The 22,252-nt window shown below is 38.7% G+C and overlaps 2 protein-coding genes across 6 annotated transcripts in view; both read left to right on the forward strand.

Annotated features, from left to right (window-relative positions):
* The first annotated feature begins 1,197 nt into the window (after positions 1-1,197).
* LOC122987227 (zinc transporter ZIP1-like) lies at positions 1,198-9,267 on the forward strand. The gene is made up of 4 exons (XM_044359002.1): positions 1,198-1,352; positions 2,815-3,116; positions 4,143-4,273; positions 7,670-9,267. The coding sequence occupies exons 2-4, from the start codon at positions 2,915-2,917 to the stop codon at positions 8,339-8,341; spliced, it is 1,005 nt and encodes a 334-aa protein (XP_044214937.1). The 5' UTR covers positions 1,198-1,352; positions 2,815-2,914; the 3' UTR covers positions 8,342-9,267.
* A 4,373-nt stretch (positions 9,268-13,640) lies between these two features.
* The window catches only part of LOC122987203 (NACHT, LRR and PYD domains-containing protein 12-like), a 30,480-nt gene continuing 21,868 nt past the window's right edge, over positions 13,641-22,252 (forward strand). Inside the window, exons 1-4 of one of the 5 annotated variants that reach the window (XM_044358956.1) lie at positions 13,641-13,883; positions 14,696-14,883; positions 17,834-18,069; positions 18,169-20,074. In XM_044358956.1, the coding sequence (XP_044214891.1) occupies positions 14,756-14,883; positions 17,834-18,069; positions 18,169-20,074 (2,270 nt within the window). In that variant the 5' untranslated portion in view covers positions 13,641-13,883; positions 14,696-14,755. Of the gene's footprint in view, positions 13,884-14,293; positions 14,884-17,833; positions 18,070-18,168; positions 20,075-22,252 lie in introns of those variants that run through there. The other 4 variants (XM_044358955.1, XM_044358957.1, XM_044358961.1 and 1 more) reach the window with 4 other exon arrangements.

Raw genomic sequence — 22,252 nt, forward strand, 5'->3', positions numbered from 1 at the left:
ACAAAACAGAATAAAAATTAAAAAAATACAAGTAAACTAAACAAACAGTGAAACTAAATGAAAGAAGATGCTATCACAATAAAGCACAAATCTAGTGTAATCTAACAATCAGAACAAATACTAATTATCATTAATAAAACACATCGGCGGACACTAACTAAGTACATTTACTCAAGTGCTGTACTTAAGTATAATTTTGAAGTACTTGCACTTTACTTCAGTATTTCCATGTGATGCTACTTTCTACATTTCAGAGGGAAATATTGTACTTTCTACTCCACTACATTTATTTGACAGCTTTAGTTACTTTTCAGATGAAGATTTGACACAATGGATAATATAACAAGCTTTTAAAATACAACACATTGTTAAAGATGAAACCAGTGGTTTCCAACCTTTTTGTCTTTTGACGTCTTACAAAAAGCAGTGTGTAGTCGGGGTCACATTTCACATGTCTATGAGTTGTTAACAGCTCCACCAAATAGTGATTTTTCCCTCTAAACTTCTCACATGCTTTCATTTCAATAAATGTTCAAATGATCCAATATTTCAGCAAAAATCAAAGATTAGAGAAAAAGTCCAAAAACTGAAAACAGATTTGTGTATCAGAACTTTGTTTTTTCTTCTTTCCTCTCCCATTAATCATCTCACCACCCCTCAGATTTATCTGCTGACTATTTGGAGGGCCCCGACCCCTAGGTTGGGAACCAGTGGACTAAACTAGCTGACTGTATATAAAGTAGTGTAAACTAGCTCCACCTCCAGCAGCTACAACAGTAACATGCTGCTCTAACACTGATGCTTCACTATTAATAATCTAATGATGTCATATATAATAATATATCAGTCAGAGGGACCAAACCACTACTTTTACTGCAATACTTTAACTACATCAAGCTCATAATACTTATGTACTTTTACTGTAGTAGGATTTTTCATGCAGGACTTTTACTTGTAATGGAGTATTTTTACACTGTAGTATTGGTACTTTTACTTAAGTAAATGATCTGAATACTTCTTCCACCACTGATGAAACAACAGACACTTTTCATTGCACAAAATAAAAGCACACAATTCCCCCAAACGTCAAACCAAGGCAGATTTTATTTTGAAAACAGGAAAAGCTGTGTTTTATTGTGTTGTGCTTGACAGCAGCACTATCATAAAGCGGGATCAGCTGATGGGAACTGACTCACCACTTCCCGGACAGCATGTAGCCTCCTCGAGCTGCGTCCAGTGAAGAAGAAGAAGAAAAAGAAGAAGAAAAACACTGAACTGGATTTTTACTTTATTCACTTTAATAGAATCTGATTCTACTGAGGAAGATCCTCAGAGCTGCTCCGCTGGTTCAGGTAGGAAATAAAAACACTGAAATGCCAGAAGTTTCATCAAAGTTTCCACCTTTTACGGGAATCACATGCGGCGTTTCTTCCCACTGCCTTAAGATTTCCTTCACTTCTTTCCTGTTCTGTTGTTTGGATCAGTGATGATGAATTTGTTGATTGGCTGTGAAAGAAAAAGCGAGCAGACTGTTAATTCACACAGTTCTGTTAGAAAATCCAGTTTGGTTCAGTCAGAAGGTAAAAATAAGGCAGAAATACTTTCACACTTATCAAAACAGGAGTAATTTTTACTGATATAAATAAAAACATGTACATTGTGTTGGTGGAAAGTAACTAAGTACTGTACTCAAGTGCAATTTTCATCCAGAATACTTTAACAGAAATTAAGATAATTTTACTAATCAGTGTAGCTCTTAAACCATTACACAATAACACATAAAATGGACTTCAGTCTGATCTAAATCACACCGCAAACAGAGTCTTTTCTGTCCAGGGAGTCATTAAATCTGCCTCTTTATGTAACTGATGGTAAATTCTGCTTCACATGAGGCTTCACACTGTTTTTCATCAGACAATATGTTCTTAATTTAGGTTTGTAATTTCAGGTTAAGTTTGCACATCAGGAGCAATTTTGAGCTCGGCATCATGAATATTACACTGTAATTAAATAAAACCAAGTAAAAAGAGAATCAATCATATAAAATGAGGAATTCAACTCATTAATCAGGACGGGGTGTTCGTGCAAAATGTCCCAATTATAAAATTGTTCTAGTGAGCTTCTGTTCAGGCATGTTCACAAGTCTGTTGCAAAGTTTAATCATCTCACAGTTACATCTGACATTTCCATCCCATAACACCACTAATGGCCCAAACTGATGAGGGTTTATGAACTCCCAAAATCGATCAAATAGCACATGAATTTACTGTGTTACAATTCACATGTTCATGGAACCAGACCGTGCAGCATATAGGGTCATGGAGGATTTATGAAGCTGATATCTGATGTCGTCGATATGTTTGATGTCGTTTGTTTGAGTTTGACCATGTAAGTGCTACTCCTTATCAGACATGTAATATTTATTTATTTTGTTTATGAGAATTTGCAGTTAACTGTTCTTTTTTTTATCCTTGTTTTATTTTTTACTTATTTGTTACATGTTCGAAATAAACATAAACATTTGTGATATTTACCGGACAAAACAGTGATAACTGCATGTCATGCACTCTATAAGCACTATGGCTGACTGTAGGGTTGAGATGATCAGTCCATTAAGTTGTTATTTGATGGAAAGAAAAATAATCAGGTTTATTTTGGTAGTTTATCATTTCAATCATTTTTAAAGCAAAGATAGTGTGAAAAATGTCAGATATTCTCTAGTTCCACCCCCTCAAACGTGAGGATTTGCTGCTTTTTCTTTATCTATGGGACAGTGCATTTTTGACTGTGTTGTATTTTCTTTCTGTCTGACAGACTCTGGTCTCCATGTGAATCCATGGCGGGTGTTTGAGAGCTCGTCCTCCGCCGCCTGACTCACAGGAGACAGAAGAAGTGCAGATAAACCAGATTTAACATGTCTGTCGTGGGAAGAGTTTCCTCCTCCGTCCTCCTGTCTCCCAGGAGGGAAACGGTGGGGCTGCAGACCAACCCGGCCGACATCCCAGCAATGGAGATCAAACTGGGAGCGCTGGTGGTCCTGCTGTCCGTCACACTGCTGTTCGGCTTCGCTCCTCTCTGCATTGTCCGGGGGGCGGGTCGCTGCAGCGTCGACCCAGGTAAGGAGTCTGGATATGTCCCTCTGATCTGTATTGTAGCTCTGATGCTGCAGTCTGCACAAAACAGGTGTCAGTTCAATCGATTTACCCAAGTACTGCACTTAAGTACATTGTTGAAGTACTTGTACTTTACTTGAGTATTTCCATGTGATGCTACTTTCTACATTTCTACATTTATTTGACAGCTTTAGTTACTTTTCAGATGAAGATTTGACACAATGGATAATATAACAAGCTTTTAAAATACAACACATTGTTAAAGATGAAACCAGTGGTTTCCAACCTTTTTGTCTTTTGACGTCTTACAAAAAGCAGTGTGTAGTCGGGGTCACATTTCACATGTCTATGAGTTGTTAACAGCTCCACCAAATAGTGATTTTTCCCTCTAAACTTCTCACATGCTTTCATTTCAATAACTGTTCAAATGATCCAATATTTCAGCAAAAATCAAAGATTACAGAAAAAGTCCAAAAACTGAAAACAGATTTGTGTATCAGAACTTTGTTTTTTCTTCTTTCCTCTCCCATTAATCATCTCACCACCCCTCAGATTTATCTACTGACCCTTTGGAGGGCACCGACCCCTAGGTTGGGAACCACTGGACTAAACTAGCTAACTGTATATAAAGTAGTGTAAACTAGCTCCACCTCCAGCAGCTACAACAGTGACATGCTGCTCTAACACTGATGCTTCACTATTAATAATCTAATGTCATATATAATAATATATCAGTCAGAGGGACCAAACCACTACTTTTACTGCAATACTTTAACTACATCAAGCTCATAATACTTATGTACTTTTACTGCAATACTTTAACTACATCAAGCTCATAATACTTATGTACTTTTACTGCAATACTTTAACTACATCAAGCTCATAATACTTATGTACTTTTACTGAAGTAGGATTTTTTTTTTCAGGACCTTTACTTGTAATGGAGTATATTGACATTGCCGTTTTGGTACTTTTTACTTAAGTAAAGGATCTGAATACTTCTTCTACCTCTGGTTCTTGGTGTTGCAGAGTTGCGGCGCAGGCTGCTGAGTTTGATCAGCTGTTTTGCTGGAGGAGTTTTCTTGGCCACCTGCCTGCTGGACCTGCTGCCAGATTACCTGAAGGGCATCAACGAGGCCTTCAGCAACGCAGGAATCACAGTAAGATCTCACAAATGCATATTATTTTATTCTGGATATAAAAATCCTAAACCATCTGTCACCACAGAGTCAAATGTTTCTAGACATTACTGCAATGTATTTTCAGTTTGAACACTCAGCATTTTTCAGCTGACTCTCAGAGAGACTTCCTTCATCCAGTATATGAAGCTGAGAGTCAGACGTCACTGACAATGGATTACCAACCAGGTGCCCCAGCAGCCTCAGATTCACCTTATGTCAGTCGGTTTGTGGAAATATGATTAACTGCAGATTTGTTTGGGAATTTGCAAGACTAATGTACAATATCAGCTGAGATAGGTCCTTCATTATTATCTCCCAGAGTCCAGTGTGACATCTTAAAATGTCTTGTCCTACCAACAATCCAAACAAATTCAATTCAATTCATATGACACAAAACTGAGAAAAGCAGCAAATCTTCACATTTTAGAAGCTTGAGCCAGCAAATTTTTGATATTTTTGCATGAAAAATGACTGAAACGATTGAATATCGAATATGCAGTGTCAACGAATCATTTCAGCTCTAGTGTTGATGATATGCAGTTCGGTGTGGGTGTGTATATACAAGGTTGCACAATCGAAACAACTTGTCGTTCATAGTATTTTAGGTATCAGATCGCTTGTTTCTCAAATGTGATAAAGTCATAGTGAACACTTTAATCTGTGATCATGTTCATGATCATAAGTTGCATTTCGAGCCATTTAATTTGCTCCTTAGTCCAATTGTTAAGTTTCACCACAAAGTTATATGTTTTTATCATGTGCTCAGAAACTTAAAGGATGGGTTCACAATTTTCAAGTCTGTTTTAAAACAGTCAGGAGCCCAAATGAACAGTGAAACCTGTTTTTCTTGCTGTAATCATTCCTCCTGTTCATACTGACCATTAGAAGATCCCTTCACAATGACCTTACAATGGAAGTGATGGAGGACAAAATCCACAGTCCTCCTTCTGTGCAGAAATGTATTTAAAAGTTTATCTGAAGCTAATATGAAGCTTCAGTGTCCAAATGAGTCAAATCAAGTAGATATCTTTCAACGTTACAGTCTTTTTAGTGCCAAAGTTCCTCTTTTTGTTACTATACTTCCACCTGCAGCTCAACAGGGAAACACTGTCCGAGGAAACACAAAGAGGGAATTTGATGCTAAAAAGACTGTAAATGTGTCAGATATCCACTTGATATGACTAACTCAGACTGATGAAGCTGAATAGAAGCTTCACACAGACTTTTAAATGACTGTGTGGACACACTGTGGATTTTGGCCTCCATCACTTCCTTTGAAAGCACATTTGAAGGATCTTTTAATATCCAGTATGAACAGGAGGAATGATTACAGCGAGGAAAACCTCTTTCACTGTGTATTTTCAAACTGTGAAACTACCCTGTCAATGTGATTATAAAGATGATACAGAGAAATAATTTAGTCTTTGTTTATATTTTTCATCCAAATGTGAATAAATGTGATTTCTTATGTGGAGTGAAACTGTGTTTAAACGGCTTGAGACTGTCAGATTTTTTGGGAGGAGGGCAACTGAAGGTCAGTGCTAAAAAAGACTCTGCTGGGAAGTGTGTGTGGGTCTGTGTGTGTGTGTGTGTGGGGGGGGGGAGGTGGGGGGGGGGCAGTTTAACGGGAATCACTCTCCTCCCTCACAAGTACTATTGAATTAACGTCCAGCTGCTACAACAACCAAAAAGTTAGACTGTGTGTTTGATGTGTTTTTATTCTCTCTTCCAGCACTCAGCACTCATTTTTCCAACTGAATTTATGTTGTTTTTTTATTTCTTTTTTATGGCTCAAGGAGCAGTTCAGGTCTTAAATCTCCACTAATCAATACTTGTGGTATTGGCACTAAATTGGAAATGAAAGGTGTCACTCAGAGAATTCTCACCAACTCGGCTGAGCTTTTTTTCTCATTAAAACGAAGATGTTTCAGGTTCTAATGAGAAATGTAAAGTCACATTTTTCACTAAAGGAGGCTTTTCTGTGCTGCTGTAGTTTTGCTTTTTGACAAAGTCTGATTGTTATATGCTCTTCAAAAACATATGATGGAAAAAGGAATGCATATTAATTGGAAAAATGATAATAAAAAGCCAAGTGACGATAGTTTGCTGACATATTCGCCCTGCAAGAAACTGTTCTTTTACTATTCCCAGAGCTACAAACCTCCTTATATCCTGTACTTGTGATGTGTGTTCATATTGTTGGGCAATAAGACAACACATGAGTAAAAATAGACTGTTTCTTTTTGTCAGGGTGTTTTCTTCATTCTTATCTGTGATCTGAATCTTCTCCACATCCGCTGGTTTAACTCTTCAGCAGTTTTGTCATCCTGTGTTGACAGAGATGGTGACAGCAGATCAGTCTCTGCAAATTTACAGACATTTGAGTTGTAAATTCATAAAACCACAATTTACTATTTTATATTTTTCCATATTTCAGAAAGTGACACTGAATAATGTTTTACAGCTTATGTTGAATCATAACTTAAGTTGTATTTTTCATTACATACTTATAATTTAAGTTAAACAAATATAATAAAAAAAACATTTGTATATTATAATAATATAAATTGATATGTATGTAGAACTTTTCAAAACCAAGGTTGCAAAGTGCTTCACAGACAAAATCAGAAAATACAAAATGCTATTACAGAATAGAATAAACACAGTGAAATCCAGAAATACAATATAAATATTAAAAATTGCATAAAAACAAGAATAAAAAAGATTAACTAAAAGCCAATTTATTTAAAAAGTCTTTGATGTGAAATGTATAATATTTCTTAAAATTTCAAAATTTCCATCTGACTTTAGTTTCTGCATCAGAATAGCTGACTGACACTTCAACCCCTTTCGCAGTTTATAATTTTAGTGACACTTGCCTCTATCAGTCCCTGTATTTCAATATCAATATTTTAATTCCAATATTTCATACAAATATTAATCTTTCAGCTCCTTTCAGCACATTCACTTTAAGAACTGATACATGAGCTGCTTTTGAGCACTTCCATTTAACAGTCAATTAATTTTCTTTCAGTGCTTCTGTATCAAATCCCATGTGAACAACACATGGAAACCTTAGCAACAACCTTAGCAACAAATGCAACATAACAGACGGATGTTTATGAGCATGTGTGACAAACTGATGTCAGCTCGTTGGCAAGGTAGAAAAAACCTTGCATTTCTACATACATTCACTTCAAGTTTTGAAACTTTGATCATGTTTAACATCCTATAGCAGAGCAGGATATAAGTAACAGAAAACCAGTAAAAGCTGTCCCCCAAACTTAAAGAAGTTTCTGTAGAAACTAGAAACACAGACTCTCCAGGCAGCTGTTTAATTTACCTGGACTAAACTGTGTTCTTCTCTCCTTGCAGCTGCAGTTCCCTCTGCCTGAGTTCATCATGGCGATGGGCTTCTTCCTGGTCCTCGTCCTTGAGCAGATCGTCCTGGCCTTCAAGGACCAATCGTCTTTGCACCTGGAGGAGCACCGGGCTCTGCTGGTGGACTCCAGTGTCCAGCATCACTCCCATCATCGCCGCCATGGGTCGGAGGAGTCGGACGGTGGCCACTTCCATGTGGACTTTGGCTCCCAATCCGCCCTGCGTGCATTCATCCTGGTCTTCTCGCTGTCTCTGCACTCAGTGTTCGAGGGTTTGGCGGTGGGGCTGCTGGAGGAGGGGAAGGAGGTGCTGGAGATCTGCCTGGCATTGATGATCCACAAAAGCATCATCTCCTTCAGCCTGGCCTTCAAGCTATGCCAGGGCCGGCTGCGGCGGTCGGTGGTAGCCGGCTGCCTGCTGCTGTTTGCCGTCATGTCCCCATTGGGTATCGGCCTGGGCGTCGGCCTCACTGAGACCAAGGCATCCTCGCAGCACCAGCTGGCTTGCTCCACGCTGGAGGGGCTGGCGGCAGGAACCTTCATCTACATTACCTTCATGGAGATCCTGCCACACGAGCTCAGCCACGGCAGGAACCGCATCCCCAAGGTGGCCATGCTACTGGTGGGCTTCGCTGTGGTCACCGCTGTGCTCTTCATTAAACTGTAACCATGGCAACATGGACCCTTGGCAAGAGAGACTTCTTGACAAGAGTTCACATGTTCAGTATCTGCAACAGCCATCAGATGCTACACCTCAGTGTGTCTGGTTACAAACTACATTCGGAATATGTGTGAAAGAAGCCCTTTGTAGATCTAAAAATGCAAACTTTATTTCTTTTTAAACTATCATCATGCAAGTTTTGTTTGTTTTAAGGGCGCAAAATACCAGGTTTTAAAACAGATTTTCCATTCAGTCCAATGGAATCACAGTGATGAGTAGATTTGCTTGTGGCATGATGTAAATCAATGTAGATTTTTGGCATTGAGTTAAATTTTGGTAAAACTTTGACCCATTAATTTGCGCCGTTGACCAATAGCAAGCCATCTTGACAGTGCTGTCCTTCGAGGATACAGAGAGTCCAAAATGGAGGAAGCTATCGTAGCTTATTGGCTGTGTTGCACAACTCACTTTTATATAACCCCCTCTGTCAGAGTTAAACTGCTCCACTAAAGGTTTGCAGACAGTTATGAGAACAGGAGTCGATGGTACATATTCGTCTTTTGCATAAAGATATTGTGTTATTGGTAAAGTTGTGAAGTTAATTGCTAGAAATTATTTTCCCTTTAGCAACAGAGCTAAGTTAACAAGTTTCTTAACTGACTGTTAGCTTGTTAGCAGTTAGCTCACAAGGTACAGCAGTTGACCAGCTAGCCCAAACTTGCCTTAGGTGATGTAGTCACTACATCACGAAGCTTCTGGCTCCACCTGTTTCACAGGGACAAGCAAATGTCACTTCGTGGTGTGACCACCTTTCTTTTGAGTATCAATGTCTCAGCCCCTGTTTGAGGGTAAAGTAATTTGAGAAATTTATAATGTAGTACAAAGTCAAGAGGTTGTGATATGTAGCACAACAAGCCAGTATTCCTGCACATGCTCAGTGGCATTTTCCTTACACTGAACTACTCTCCAGAGACTGAAAACATGATCACTGTTATTAGTCTTTGGAGCCATTTCTAAATAGACTAAAGTGACCAAACTCTTCATTATGAAGGAACATGTCACCCAGTGCAGCGGTGTGGCTCAATTATGGGTTTTTAATAGTTTCTGGACAACAATGGAGGAATAAGATATATCAGGCTTTGGATACACACACAATACTCTGTTAGTGGATCAGTTCATTGTTGGTTTGGATCCAAACATGAGATTTGTTGACCAGAAGAAAAATAGTGAACATTGCCAGCCTTACGCTTTAAGTTTAAGTTCTTTGTACATATGTTTTGAACATAATCCAGGCACTTTTTACCATTTGCCAATGCAACGTATTTGGGAGAAAACTTTTGTAATATATTAGTGTAATTTCCAGGAGCCAGGGTTGCAAGGTGTACAAAACCCAAAACAGAGAGAAGCAGCAAATATTTCATTTTGTGCTTCGATTTCAGTGATTATAACTACAGTAATCCTGCTTAACTTTTGCTTTTACTGCCTAAAGCCTTAATTTTGTTTTCTTTCCTGTATTCTGGCGCTTTCACTGTCACATGGAACATGACTGGACCTATTTGTCACTATTGGTCGCCCCCCAAACATGTCAAACCTCTGACTGATTATTGTTAAGCATCCAATGTACAGTAGATTTGTAGAATATGAGGGTTTTTTTTCCGAGATAACCACTTGCAAAACTGACAGCTTCAGTATGACATTTGATGACTTTCTGTGTGTCAACAATCATCTCACATGATCACAGTCAAACTGAATATTAACAAATCTATCCACAACACCTGATGTCATGTGATGTGACATATTTTTAATCATCTCCAGCTAATCATTCCAAAAACAGCAAAGAATCTGCTACTCAAACCAAAAATTACAGTTTGCAGCCATGAAAACAGATGTGAGGAATATATGATTCGCTTTTTTCTTCAGATGAACAGGCCGAAACAGAAAACACTTTCCTCCTTTTACTGTTGTTGAAAAGAAGTATTTTATTTAGCGAAGGCTCTGCAGAGAAACGCTGTGCTGAACAAACACAATAGGCTGCTTGTTGTTAACAAAGTTCAGTCAGAGAGAATTTACTACAGGACTCAACACTGAAATGTCAGTGCTGGCGGGAAGAAGAGCAGATCTGGTTTATTTTTGACTTTCATTCACCTTATTTAACTGGATTTTATGAGCTGAAGAAAATGAGCTGTTGATGTGATGACAGTGATGTTTTAGACAATGGCACTTGGAAATGTATTTTTGTAATTATAACACCACAGTCATGACTATTTGAATCATTGTGTTGAATGTATGAAATACAGTATGTGTTAGATTTTGTGACAATACATGACATAAAACAGATTTTCAGATCATACCATGACTGACCTCAATTTATTGGTTTCAAATAAAGTTTTGATGTCCTTTTGATAAGATTTCTAAAAACAAAAATTACAATTGTATTTCTTAATCTTTTTTGTTACACATCTTTTATAAATCAATATGAGAAATTCTTGATCTTGGAAACTGTAGTGATTTTTTATTTGTTTGTTGTTTTTTTTAAATTATGAACATGTGATTTTTTTAAAATGGTTACTGCTTAAGTGTTGCTACTTGTTGTTTTAATAATAATAATAATAATGATAATAACAACCATTTATTTATATAGCACCTTCCATATGCAAAATTCAGCTTTACAAATTAAAAAAATTCTCTTAAAGAGAAACCAGTATATCCAGGAAACGGTGGATCCTCAATTCCCATGATGCAACTGGAGAGCATATTTTCTTTAGACCCTTCCTGCCTGGTAAACATCATGGATGCATAAAGAGAACTGGATTAAGTGCTGGAGGCAGGGCCCTGTTCATTCCTATGAAAGTTGCTAAGTGGCACATGGAGCCAAAAAAGCCACTTCCCGCTGTAAAGAAATGACCCAGATGTTGCTTATGCTTCCTGATCATTGAGCTCATAGAGCATGTGCACTAGAGACTTCTGCCGGCCGAGCCAGCTCACTTCCGGTTTAATCCTCCACTAACTTGAACCGGGATACAATAATTCAAACATGTGCCTCTTCTAGACTTTGCAGGCATTGTGACACTCAAATAAACGTATCTACCGTTTTACAACCACTCCTTTTCACATGATTGTGTGCGGGAAAAAGTCTTTTTGGGCCCAATAGCATCACATGACGGACCCAGAAGCTGGAATTACATGGTTTGGCCATGTCATTACCCAATCCATGCCAGCTGCCCGATCTGTTCTGCACATGTGCAAAATGCTACATAAGGTGGGGTGGGTGGAGGGGGGTGATCCAGTGCTTCATAACTTCAGCAGAAACAGTGGGGCCCCTTGAGCCCAACCACCATGGCAGACAAATAATCAGTTAGACTTCATGAAAACTGCCGGTGCTCTACTTAACAGCAGAGCAAGAGTGGTTTGGGAGGGGGTAGCAGCTCAACCTTGAGACCTTGGACGCTACGCTTATGTAAAAATGCCAACTCACCATCACAAGCCAAGACACAGTTATTTACTGTGCCCAAGCATGCACGACATGCTTTATCCAAGTAGAACGTGTTCCTGGATCAACATCACATTGCGGTCCTGGATCAACATTGTGATCAACCAATCACAGCCGTCTGACATCATCAGTGTGCTGCTCCTGTCATTCTCTCAAAATTTCTTTTTGGCCCCAAAGACAATTGTGCTTCTTTTCTTCAGAGGTAAGCTAAGTTTTCCTAATTGAATTTATTAATTTATTAATAGTCAGAAAACTCAACAAAATCCTTAACTGCATGTCTTTAAGTCACTAATATTTAATATTTATCCTTACAGACTAGTACCTACCTAGAGCTGTGGCTGTATGAGCTACTAGCAAGTTAAGATAGAATATTGTTCACTAACAATAAAGGGTAAATCCCTACTGTTGCTGTGGTCAGAATAATTCATCAATAAAATGAACAGGAACATTGTAGTTTTTCTGGAAACAACTTATGATGTGAACTACCCCTGTTGGTGGCTAGTTACACAATACTTATTCGTAAGAGAAATTGTCTCTGAGGCCAAAAAGAAATTTTGAGAGAACGACAGGAGCAGCACACTGATGATGTCAGAGGGCTGTGATTGGTTGATCGCAATGTTGATCCAGGAACATGATCTACTTGGCTAAATCACGTTGTGCGACCAAGCACAGTTGCACCTTCTTGAGATGACTTTAAACCTGACAGTTCAGTTATCTTGACTTTTCTCTGACTGCCGCAGCTACAGAGAGAGAAACAGAACATTAAGGAGAGAAGGAAAATACATATAATGAAGTTATAGGTTTGGAAAAACACACTCACTGTCAGTATATCTTTGTTAATGATTGCTGATCTGTGATTGCACTTGTTCTTTGCACTCGTTGAGCATTTCCTCTCTCTCACCACACACACACACACACGACTGACATTACAGAGGAAGTGGGAGGGAGCAAACTGGGAGGAACATTGGGTGCATCCCAAGTCTCTTAAATTGCATCCACGTTTCCCTCACTTGCGTCTTTTCCTTGCGTCTTAGTCCCTCCCACCTTGGATGCAAGGAGAGACGCAAGGAAACCAAGCGAGGAGAGAGGGAACGAGGAAATTTGTTTTAAGAGACATGAGACGTCCTCTCCTCTGAAGCGTCATGTGAAGCGACGTCCGTTTTTGATAACGGCGACAGCTGATCACAGCTGGATCAGCTGTTAGTCGGCTTTAACAGCTGTAGAAACCATTTCTACTCGCAGAATGCGTTTATACTATTTATTGATCATTTCCATCTGTATTTTTGATAACCCTGATAGTGAATTCATCATTCAATAACCCAGAATATGATCAGGGTGTCTTCTGAACACTGAAAAATATGTATTTGGCTAAATGTTTCAGGGCAAATGGAAATGATGTAAGTCATATCAAACCCGACACTTTTCAGCCTCACATGTGACTGAATGGAAATGACGATAAATTATGTAAAATATAAATGTGTTTAACTGTTATTATGGATAAAGTTAAAGTCAGGAAGAGTCTGTCTGTCAGCAAGAAACAGTTTAATGGAGGAAATAACATCATGAAAAAAAATCTTTCTAATAAATGAAGAAAGTTGTTTATGGTTCTTTTGTTGATCAGACCGACAATTAACAGATTTTTAACTATATGATGAATATATAAATAAACATAAAACTTGGGAATGATACACTTAAATTTAATCTGTAATCTGTCTCCACTTTGGTATGAAACTGCAGTGATGTATCATATCAGTCTGATCAGCTGCAGCGTCCAATCAATAACTGATATCCAATAAGGGGGCGTGTCGGCCGGTAAAAGACTTCCGTGAAGTCTGCTCTCATGTTTCCTCGCTCCTCGCTCCTCCGAGCAAAATAAGAAACTTGGGACACTCGTCAAAATGGCGCATCAGGAACAACTTCCGGCTCAGACGAGGAGCGAGGAGCCATAAAATAAGAGACTTGAGACGCACCCATTGAAAGTGAAAGTTTCCCGTCTTGTTCAGACTCCATTTTAAAGTCAACAGAGCAGAAGGAGGAAAACAGCAAGTCTGAGGCAGGGTGAGTGTTAATATTAGGGCTGCAAATAATGATTACTGTCATTATTGATCAAAAACCTCTTTTCTTTTCCTGGTTTCTGTGTCCTCACAGCGATGTAACGTGACACACTGGTTCAATCAAAGTAGAGGAGTCATGCCTGGGACATACTGGATGCGTGAACCTCAGCAGTGCGTGTGCGTCGCTGAACTGCTGCGTCTCGCACGCTTGCAGCGTCCATATAGGAAGCGTGTCTGCTGCGGCGCCTCTGCCACTGGCAGCCCTATCTTCGTATCGTGTTCCCTGTCTATTTCTGCTGAGAACCGCGCGCATCACGCGGAGAAAATAGGCAAGACCTCTGCTGTGTCTCAAATCACATACTTCTGTACTTACACTTAACAATTTGAGTGCATAAGTGTGTTCACACTAAGTATGTAAAAATGCAGTGCACTGTGAGTACCCAGGTGGTGCACTCAAAACAGTCAAAAAGTTGAGTATGGAACTATGGCATAGAACAATATTTCTCGCTCCCAATGGTCGCCATCTTGGCTACGTAGCGGAAGGGGAGGGACCACTTTTCAAACTGGAAATGGCGGCCGAGTACACGTAACAACGGTGAGCATCGCCGCTGAAATGAAAAGAAAGAGGTTCCGCGACGCGCACGCGCTGCTCACGCATCCAGTGTGTCCCATGCGTCATAAAGAACGACACACATGTTTATCTGAAGACTGTTTCTTGCATTTAAACCAGAGTCAAAGTTTATCTTTGTGATGGCTAGATGTAGTTAAATTTAAAGTTAATGTAAACTAATAAGAAGCTGCTAACTTGAGAGGTAGAACTGGGTGTATTATTTGTGTGTCTCCAGTGTTACTGGTTTACCTCTCAGACTCCACAAGATGAGTGATTTGGAGGAAGAGGAGGATGGAGCAGACTCTCTAACATCCAGCCTTCTGTCTATAGAGATTGACCGGTCTGTAGATGATCCTCCAGGCTTCAGTAATGAACCTGTACCCTCAGACACAAAGTAAGAGACTGTTTCTACTGTTAACTGACTTGAAAATGATTCCGTTTTTAAATGTCATTTCATTAACTGCATTATTTCTTAATTTATAGCTTTAGTTTTGTAGTAAGAGTGCTTGATTGCTGATCTTAAATGTTTATTAGTTGCTTCAACCAATATTTAATATGATTTCAGTAGCAGAGAACAGATTGTTTTGTTTGCTTTCTAAGATAAAATCCAAACTTTTCACACCAAATATTTGGGACAAATCTTCCCCAGTAATGGATTACATATGGGATGGTGATGATGTCTTTCTGAAAGAAGGATCTGATACTTCTGTTCTTGGTTGAAGGGCTGGTTAAAAAACACATTTTTCCTACTATGGTGTTATTCAAAGTTAAGAGACAAGGAAAAAGAGGTGGTTCAGTGTTACCCTAAAATAACATAATCACACTTTTGGAAATGGCATCCATTACAATAGCAAATTGTTTTGGGGCAACTGTGATACTGTAAATAGATACAAATTCAGAATAATTCATTAGAAGAACTTCTGAATTACATCGATTCGGGAAAAATATAAATTTGTTTTTGCATAGTCTGTCACAGTTATTCCAAATGAGATATTTATGTGGAGAGAAACACTGCTTGTAAATAAGAGACCAAGCTAAAAGCATTTGTTTGTGGAAATTGGCTAATCTGCATGGTAATTATTCAATATTGTAGTTGGACCTAAGTAAGAAAGGAAGATCACCTAATTTAGAGAATATATAATTTGGAATAAAGTTCCAAATGGATTCTGGGTCATAGCAAAATGTTTTGATCTAGTTGATTTGAGAAGGTGCAGTTCAGGGAATGTGAACTGTGAAGAGAATTGAGGTGAGGAACATGTTAAAGGAAAAAGTTGAACAAGGAGTTAAAACTAACTGGACAATCAGCTGTTTGTTCCTGTTTTATGCAAATAGTTGATGAATTTGAGATAAAAGTTCTGACAACGAAACTGAAGCCAAACTTATTTTAGGAAATCAGTTGTTAACAAGATTTATCCTGATAAACTTTGGATTTTTGAAATTTGATTGACAGATAGGCCTATTACATTTATTATTGATTTATATTAAATAAAATAAAGAGTAAACAGGTTAGAATATTTTCTTTTGTCTGTCTATCATTCAGTTGGCTACAGAGTGTATTATTGTTGTTACAAGAGAATGAACAGGATTTTCAGTTATTATATGTTATGAATTTATGTTTGAAGCATATGAACTAATTATTTTAATTTCTATGAGTTTACATTCGTTCTCAGGGCATTAATATTAGAATCACTGCCTGCTTGTTAATTGATCAAATTATTTGATCACATCAGGCTGCTGCTAGTGTTCATGGGTCCGCTATGTTTCGGTCCATACAGGTTGGTTCTCTGCTTTTTGAAAATTAAGTTATGCACATTGGCTTTGGGCATGTTTTCCATGGGTCCACTGTGGGTTGGGTCCAGCATTTTGGACATTTGGCATTTTCAAACCCCACACTTCTCAAACATGTAGATGTTACAGACTCTTCCACTTTCCACTTTGCATCTGTGGATAAAATATTATGGAAATACAGTGGAACAAAATAATGAACTACCTTCCATTCAGCTGTAATCTTAAACAGATCTTCATGTACATGTTAACCAGATACAGAGACAGGGCTGGTAATGGTATTTGATTTTCCAGTCAAAAAATCAAAAGTAGTAGCAGATAACTCAGGGTGATATTTACTAAGGGTTTAGTAACAGTCAAATGTTGTTTGTCCTTGTTTACTAAAGGACTGCACCAGGGTTTTGTGCAGGTAAAACAGAAGAAAATTGAGTGTTTGGTCTCCTGCAATACAGAATGTGTCTTAACGTGTTCTTGTTCAAAGGCACAAAATATGGGAGGAGGTAATGGAAATGTATACAAACAGCCTGCTGCAGCTGATTTATTGCTCCAGACTGACCACTGCAGCAGAGAAAACTGAGTCTGACGTTTAATGTTTGGGAAAAGTATAATCTGTAAAACTGATCTCACACACACAGAGGGAGAGAGATTATAGCAGAAACAGAGAGAGAGACAAACACAAATGAAAAGATGCATTATGAAGATATTTAGCAAAGCTCTCTGTTCAGCATCACAACACAAGACAAAAGAGCAGCAGTCTGTTATTTTTCACAAGTGGACTTTTCTGTTTTGCTCATTTGGCTCCTGCTTATTTTTCCTGACTTTTAATGTCTCATAGTAGCTTAAAGGAGCCATGTGGAGTTTTCTTGTTAACAGACAAAAACCATCTTAACATTGATTTACTTACAAAATGCATTGTGTCTATCCCCTCTTATGAAACATTTGCAAAGCCAATTTATGAAGCTAACATCTTAAATCCTGCTTTGTTGTGCCTAATTACTTTTGAAGCCTTGCAATTGTAGTATCCATCCATTTTATTTAAAATTGAATGTCCTGAATTAATTTTTGATAGTTATAATAGGCTGTCACCCATGCCAATTTAATATTCATGTATTCATTCACTCAGTTTATCCATCAACCAGTACTTTTTTTATATCCATCTATATGATGCAAGTTACAGAAAAATATTTTCCAACTATTCATGACAGCAGATTCAAATGCTGTTCAGAAACATGCCATCTTTAATGATGCAGTAAACGGATACAGTGACTGAGAGTAAACGCCACTGCAGAAACAAGACAAACAACAAATAGTTGTATATTTCAGTATAGATGTAAACCTACTCAAATTAAAGCAAGGGCTTGGTACTTTAATGTAGAATCCATTATTTTATTTCAAATTGAATGTGTTGAAGCCCAGAGCCTGAAGAACACAAATGTGTAACTGTCCAAATACTGACAGTCTGGACTGTTTATGTAGGGAAAGAGCTGCATGCAACTTGTGAGCTGTCGGATGGCCACCACTAATGTCACGTGACATAAAGAATGTGTTCATGTCCACAGAGAGAGGAACATGAGGGGTGTTTCTGTGGAGGAGCAGCTGTTCTGCTGTTCTTTGTGTCAGGACCTCCTGAAGGATGGAGTCTCTATTGGCTGTGGACACTTGTTCTGCAGACAGTGCATCACCTCATACTGGGACCAGTCTGCTTCATCAGGAGACTTCTCCTGTCCCCAGTGTGCAAAAAGTTCCAGAACAAGACCTGGACTGCAGACAGACAGTCAGACCAGCACTGTACAAAGTAAGACTGGAGATCTCTCTGCTGATGTCATCATCAGGAATCTACCTCCTCTATCCTACTGAAAATTTCTTTTTAATTATATTTTTTTCTTTCTTTCAGAAGATAGTGGTCCGGAGGAGGTTATAGATAAGTATAAGTTTTCACTGAGGAGGATATGTCAACATGTGACTGAAGGAATTGATGAAGCAGGAAGTGAAACCCTCCTCAACAGTATCTACACTAAGCTCTACATCACAGAGGCAACAAGTAAAGATGTTAATACCCAACATGAGAAATGGCGGTTTGAAACAGCTTCCAAGATGGAGACCCTCCACGACACTCAAATCAAGTGTCAGGACATCTTTAAAGCCTTACCTGACCAACAGAAATACATCAGAGTTGTTCTGATGAATGGCGTCGCTGGCATTGGAAAAACTTTCTCAGTGCAGAAGTTCACTCTGGACTGGGCAGAGGGCTTGGAAAACCAAGATGTCAATCTGGTGATTCCGCTTTCGTTCAGGGAGCTGAACTTGATCAAAGATAAGCAGTACAGTCTCCTCATGCTGATCCATGTTTTCCATCCAACATTACAGAAGGTCACAGCAGAACAGCTCGATGACTATAAAGTTTTGTTCATCTTTGACGGCCTGGATGAAAGCAAACTTTTACTGGATTTCAACAGCAGGAAGGAGATCGTGTCTGATGTCACACAGAAGTCATCAGTCAACGTGTTGTTGACAAACCTCATCAAGGGGAATCTGCTTCCTTTTGCTCTCGTCTGGATAACTTCCCGACCTGCAGCCAATCAGATGCCTCGTACATGTGTTGACAGGGTAACAGAAGTACGAGGCTTCACTGACGTCCAGAAGGAGGAGTACTTCAGGAGGAGATTCAGTGATGAAGAGCAGGCCAGCAGAATCATCTCACACATCAAGACATCTGAGAGCCTCCACAATATGTGTCACATCCCAGTGTTGTGCTGCATCATTGCTACAGTTCTGGAGCGAATGTTGACTACAGACCAGAGAGGAGAGCTGCCCAAGACCCTGACTGACATGTACTCACACTTCCTGCTGGTTCAGACACAGAGGAAGAAACACAAGTATGATGAGGGACATGAGATGAGTCCACAGGTTCTGACAAAGAGGAAGAAGCACAAGTATGATGAAGGACATGAGACGAGGCCACAGGAGCTGATGGACGCTGACAGGGAAGTTCTACTGAAGCTGGGGAGACTGGCATTTGAACAACTGGAGAAAGGAAACGTCGAGTTCTACCAAAAAGACCTGGAGGAGTGTGGTCTTGATGTCAAAGAGGCCTCAGTGTTATCGGGATTTTGTACAGAGATCTTAAAAAGACAGAATGTGATCTTCCAAATAACAGTCTACTGCTTTGTTCATCTGAGCGTTCAGCAGTTTCTGGCTGCAGTCTACATGTACCACTGTTACACCAGCAGCAACACAGAGGTACTGAAGGCCTTCCTGGGAGAAGAGTACGAACTTAGGAAACCAGAACAAAAGTCTTCCCTCATGAAGATTACTGCTTTTTCCAGAAACAATGACCCATCTCTGGATGTCTTCTTGACGGCAGCCATTGAGAAATCTCTCAGAAGTGGAAATGGCCACCTGGACTTGTTTGTTCGATTCCTTTATGGCCTCTCTCTGGAGTCCAACCAGAGTCTCTTAGAAGGCCTCCTGGGTCGGACAGAGAACAGTCCAGAAATCATCCAGAGGCTCACCAACAACCTGAAGGAGATGGACATGTATGATATCTCTCCTGACAGAAGCATCAACATCTTCCACTGTCTGATGGAGATGAACATCTACTCAGTACATATGATTCAAAAGTTCCTGAAGTCAGAGAACAGATCAGAGAAAAAACTCTCTGAGATCCACTGCTCAGCTCTGGCCTACATGTTGCAGATGTCAGAGGAGGTTCTGGATGAGTTGAACCTGGGGGAGTACAACATATCACCTGAGGGACGACGGAGACTGATCCCAGCTGTGAGGAAGTGCAGAGAGGCTCGGTAAGTCCAGATGTGACTAACATCATAAATCAGTGTAGATTAGTAGTTTAGTTCTTCAAATATAAACAAAATTATTATTATTATTATTATTAAAATAGTTGTTTATTGCAGAATGATGTCAGTTATATTTAGTCTCAGATGTTCTTGAACTGTTTGAAATACTGTGAGAGCAAGTAATGTTGATTTTCAGTCAGTTGTGTTTATAGCTGTTAATGAACACAGTTACTCTATTTCTTGTAATCATTAGATTTTACTGTTTTTCTTCTATTTATCTTCCTCTGGGTGGTGGAGGCATCATACAAACCTGGTTAAACAAATGAAGGACTGTAGAGGTTGTGGTTGAGGTTTTATCATGGCAGCATTTTATCACAACATATATCAGTATTTTACAGTTATCAGTGAATACAGTAAAGTCATTATTACATGAACAGGTTCTGCAAACACTGTATAATCAGACATACAGGTAATACTTGATTTTATGCTACTTTTAGTGTTAAAAATAAGATCTGAATCATTTTCCAAAGGAGACTTCTGAAGTCAGAGAGAACTGTTTTCATGCAATTATTTCTATCCCTTTTTTTTTAATGGTTTCTGAGCCATTTCCTAGTGAACACGGCATGTTAGGGGAGGCCACACCCCCTTCTTAAAGATCAGAGATGAAAAAAACCCTCCTTGAAAAAAGAACACTTCTTTACATAAACAACATAAAACTCACTTTTATGAATTGGCTTTTGATTAGTTTTACTTCCTTTTCTTATCTGTTTCTCACTGTATTTATTCTATTTTGTAACAACCGTGAAAACAGTTTTCATGCCTTTACAGCACTTTCTAAACATGTTTTTGAAACGTGCTGTGGAGATGAAGGATTAGAATAATAACAATTATAATTATTATTATTTAATTTGAGTACGTTGCTATGCCATAAGAGTTTGGTAGCACAAGCAGAGAATAGTCATCAGCCATCAGTAATGTCAGTTAAGGCTCAAACGCACTGAAAGCGATAATTGACGCTCCTATGGCGCACTGCAGGCATCAGATTTGAAATTCCAACCACAGAACCAACACAGGTTTTTCATTTTGCTCTTTGTATTAACGGCTGCATTAGTTGAATGTAATGAATGAATGAAAAGGAGAAATGCAGAGGAGGAAAATGAAACTGAAACTAAGAGCATCCATGTCCACAGAAAATCATCTTTTGACTGATTGATGGTTATTTATTTGTGCTTTAAAATGTAACTGCCGTAAAATAATCAGAATATAACGTTTTATTTCTCTCATGCAGCGGTTCACTACCGCTTGCTCTCCTTGCTTGACCACCACCGCGCTATCTCTCTCTTTTTTGGCTGCAGAGAAAACAGCTTTGGTCGCTGGGTCCGCATTTGACAAAAATTGAAACAAGGTCAGTGTAGGCTCATTAAGGCAGTTTGATGCGCCTCACAATGCTTCTAGTGCGTGTTCAGCCATTAAAAACAATCAGTGTACTTCAAAACACACGTGTCAGACGCTTCCGGTGTGTTTAGGCCTTTACACAACTTATCTTAAGTTTGCTGACATTAATTGACATTAGCCTCTGTAAACTACTTTTCAAACGAGACAAAAACTGTCACTAAGAAACCTCTCATTGTGTTTAAGTGAGCAAGTGTATTTTATTGCTTAAGAATTCAACTTATATAGAACTTTTATTAACTATTTTAAAGAGGAAAGTTGTGTTACATAGTCTTGTTTAAGTCTTTCTTATAGTCTGTCACAGAAAGAAACTCTCAGGTGTTTTCTCTTTTGTTGCTGGATAGAAGAGTAGTAGCAGGAAATACACAGAGGTGTGATGAATATTTAAGACCAGAATTGTAAAATTCAGACTTTTTAAAGAGATCTTAAACACATCAGAGGTCAATGTTATGTTTTTAATGCTGATACCCTGATAACATCTTTCTGATGACATTTTGTGGAAAATAATTAAAACCTTTTTGGTTTGTTAATTGTATTTGTGTACTGAATCTGTCACATCCTGCCTGGACTTTGTTTTTCTGGACTTTTTGTGTTCTTTGGGGTTTCCTGTGTTTCACTTCTGTTAAGTCCTTCTGGTCATATGATTTTGCTTGTTATGATTTTGGTGGTGGGTTTAGAGGACTGCATTATTAGTTAGTTCATAGTGTTTTTTGTGCTTAAGTTTATGTAATT

The sequence above is a fragment of the Thunnus albacares genome, chromosome 8 (assembly GCF_914725855.1).
Source record: "Thunnus albacares chromosome 8, fThuAlb1.1, whole genome shotgun sequence".
NCBI lineage: Eukaryota > Metazoa > Chordata > Actinopteri > Scombriformes > Scombridae > Thunnus > Thunnus albacares.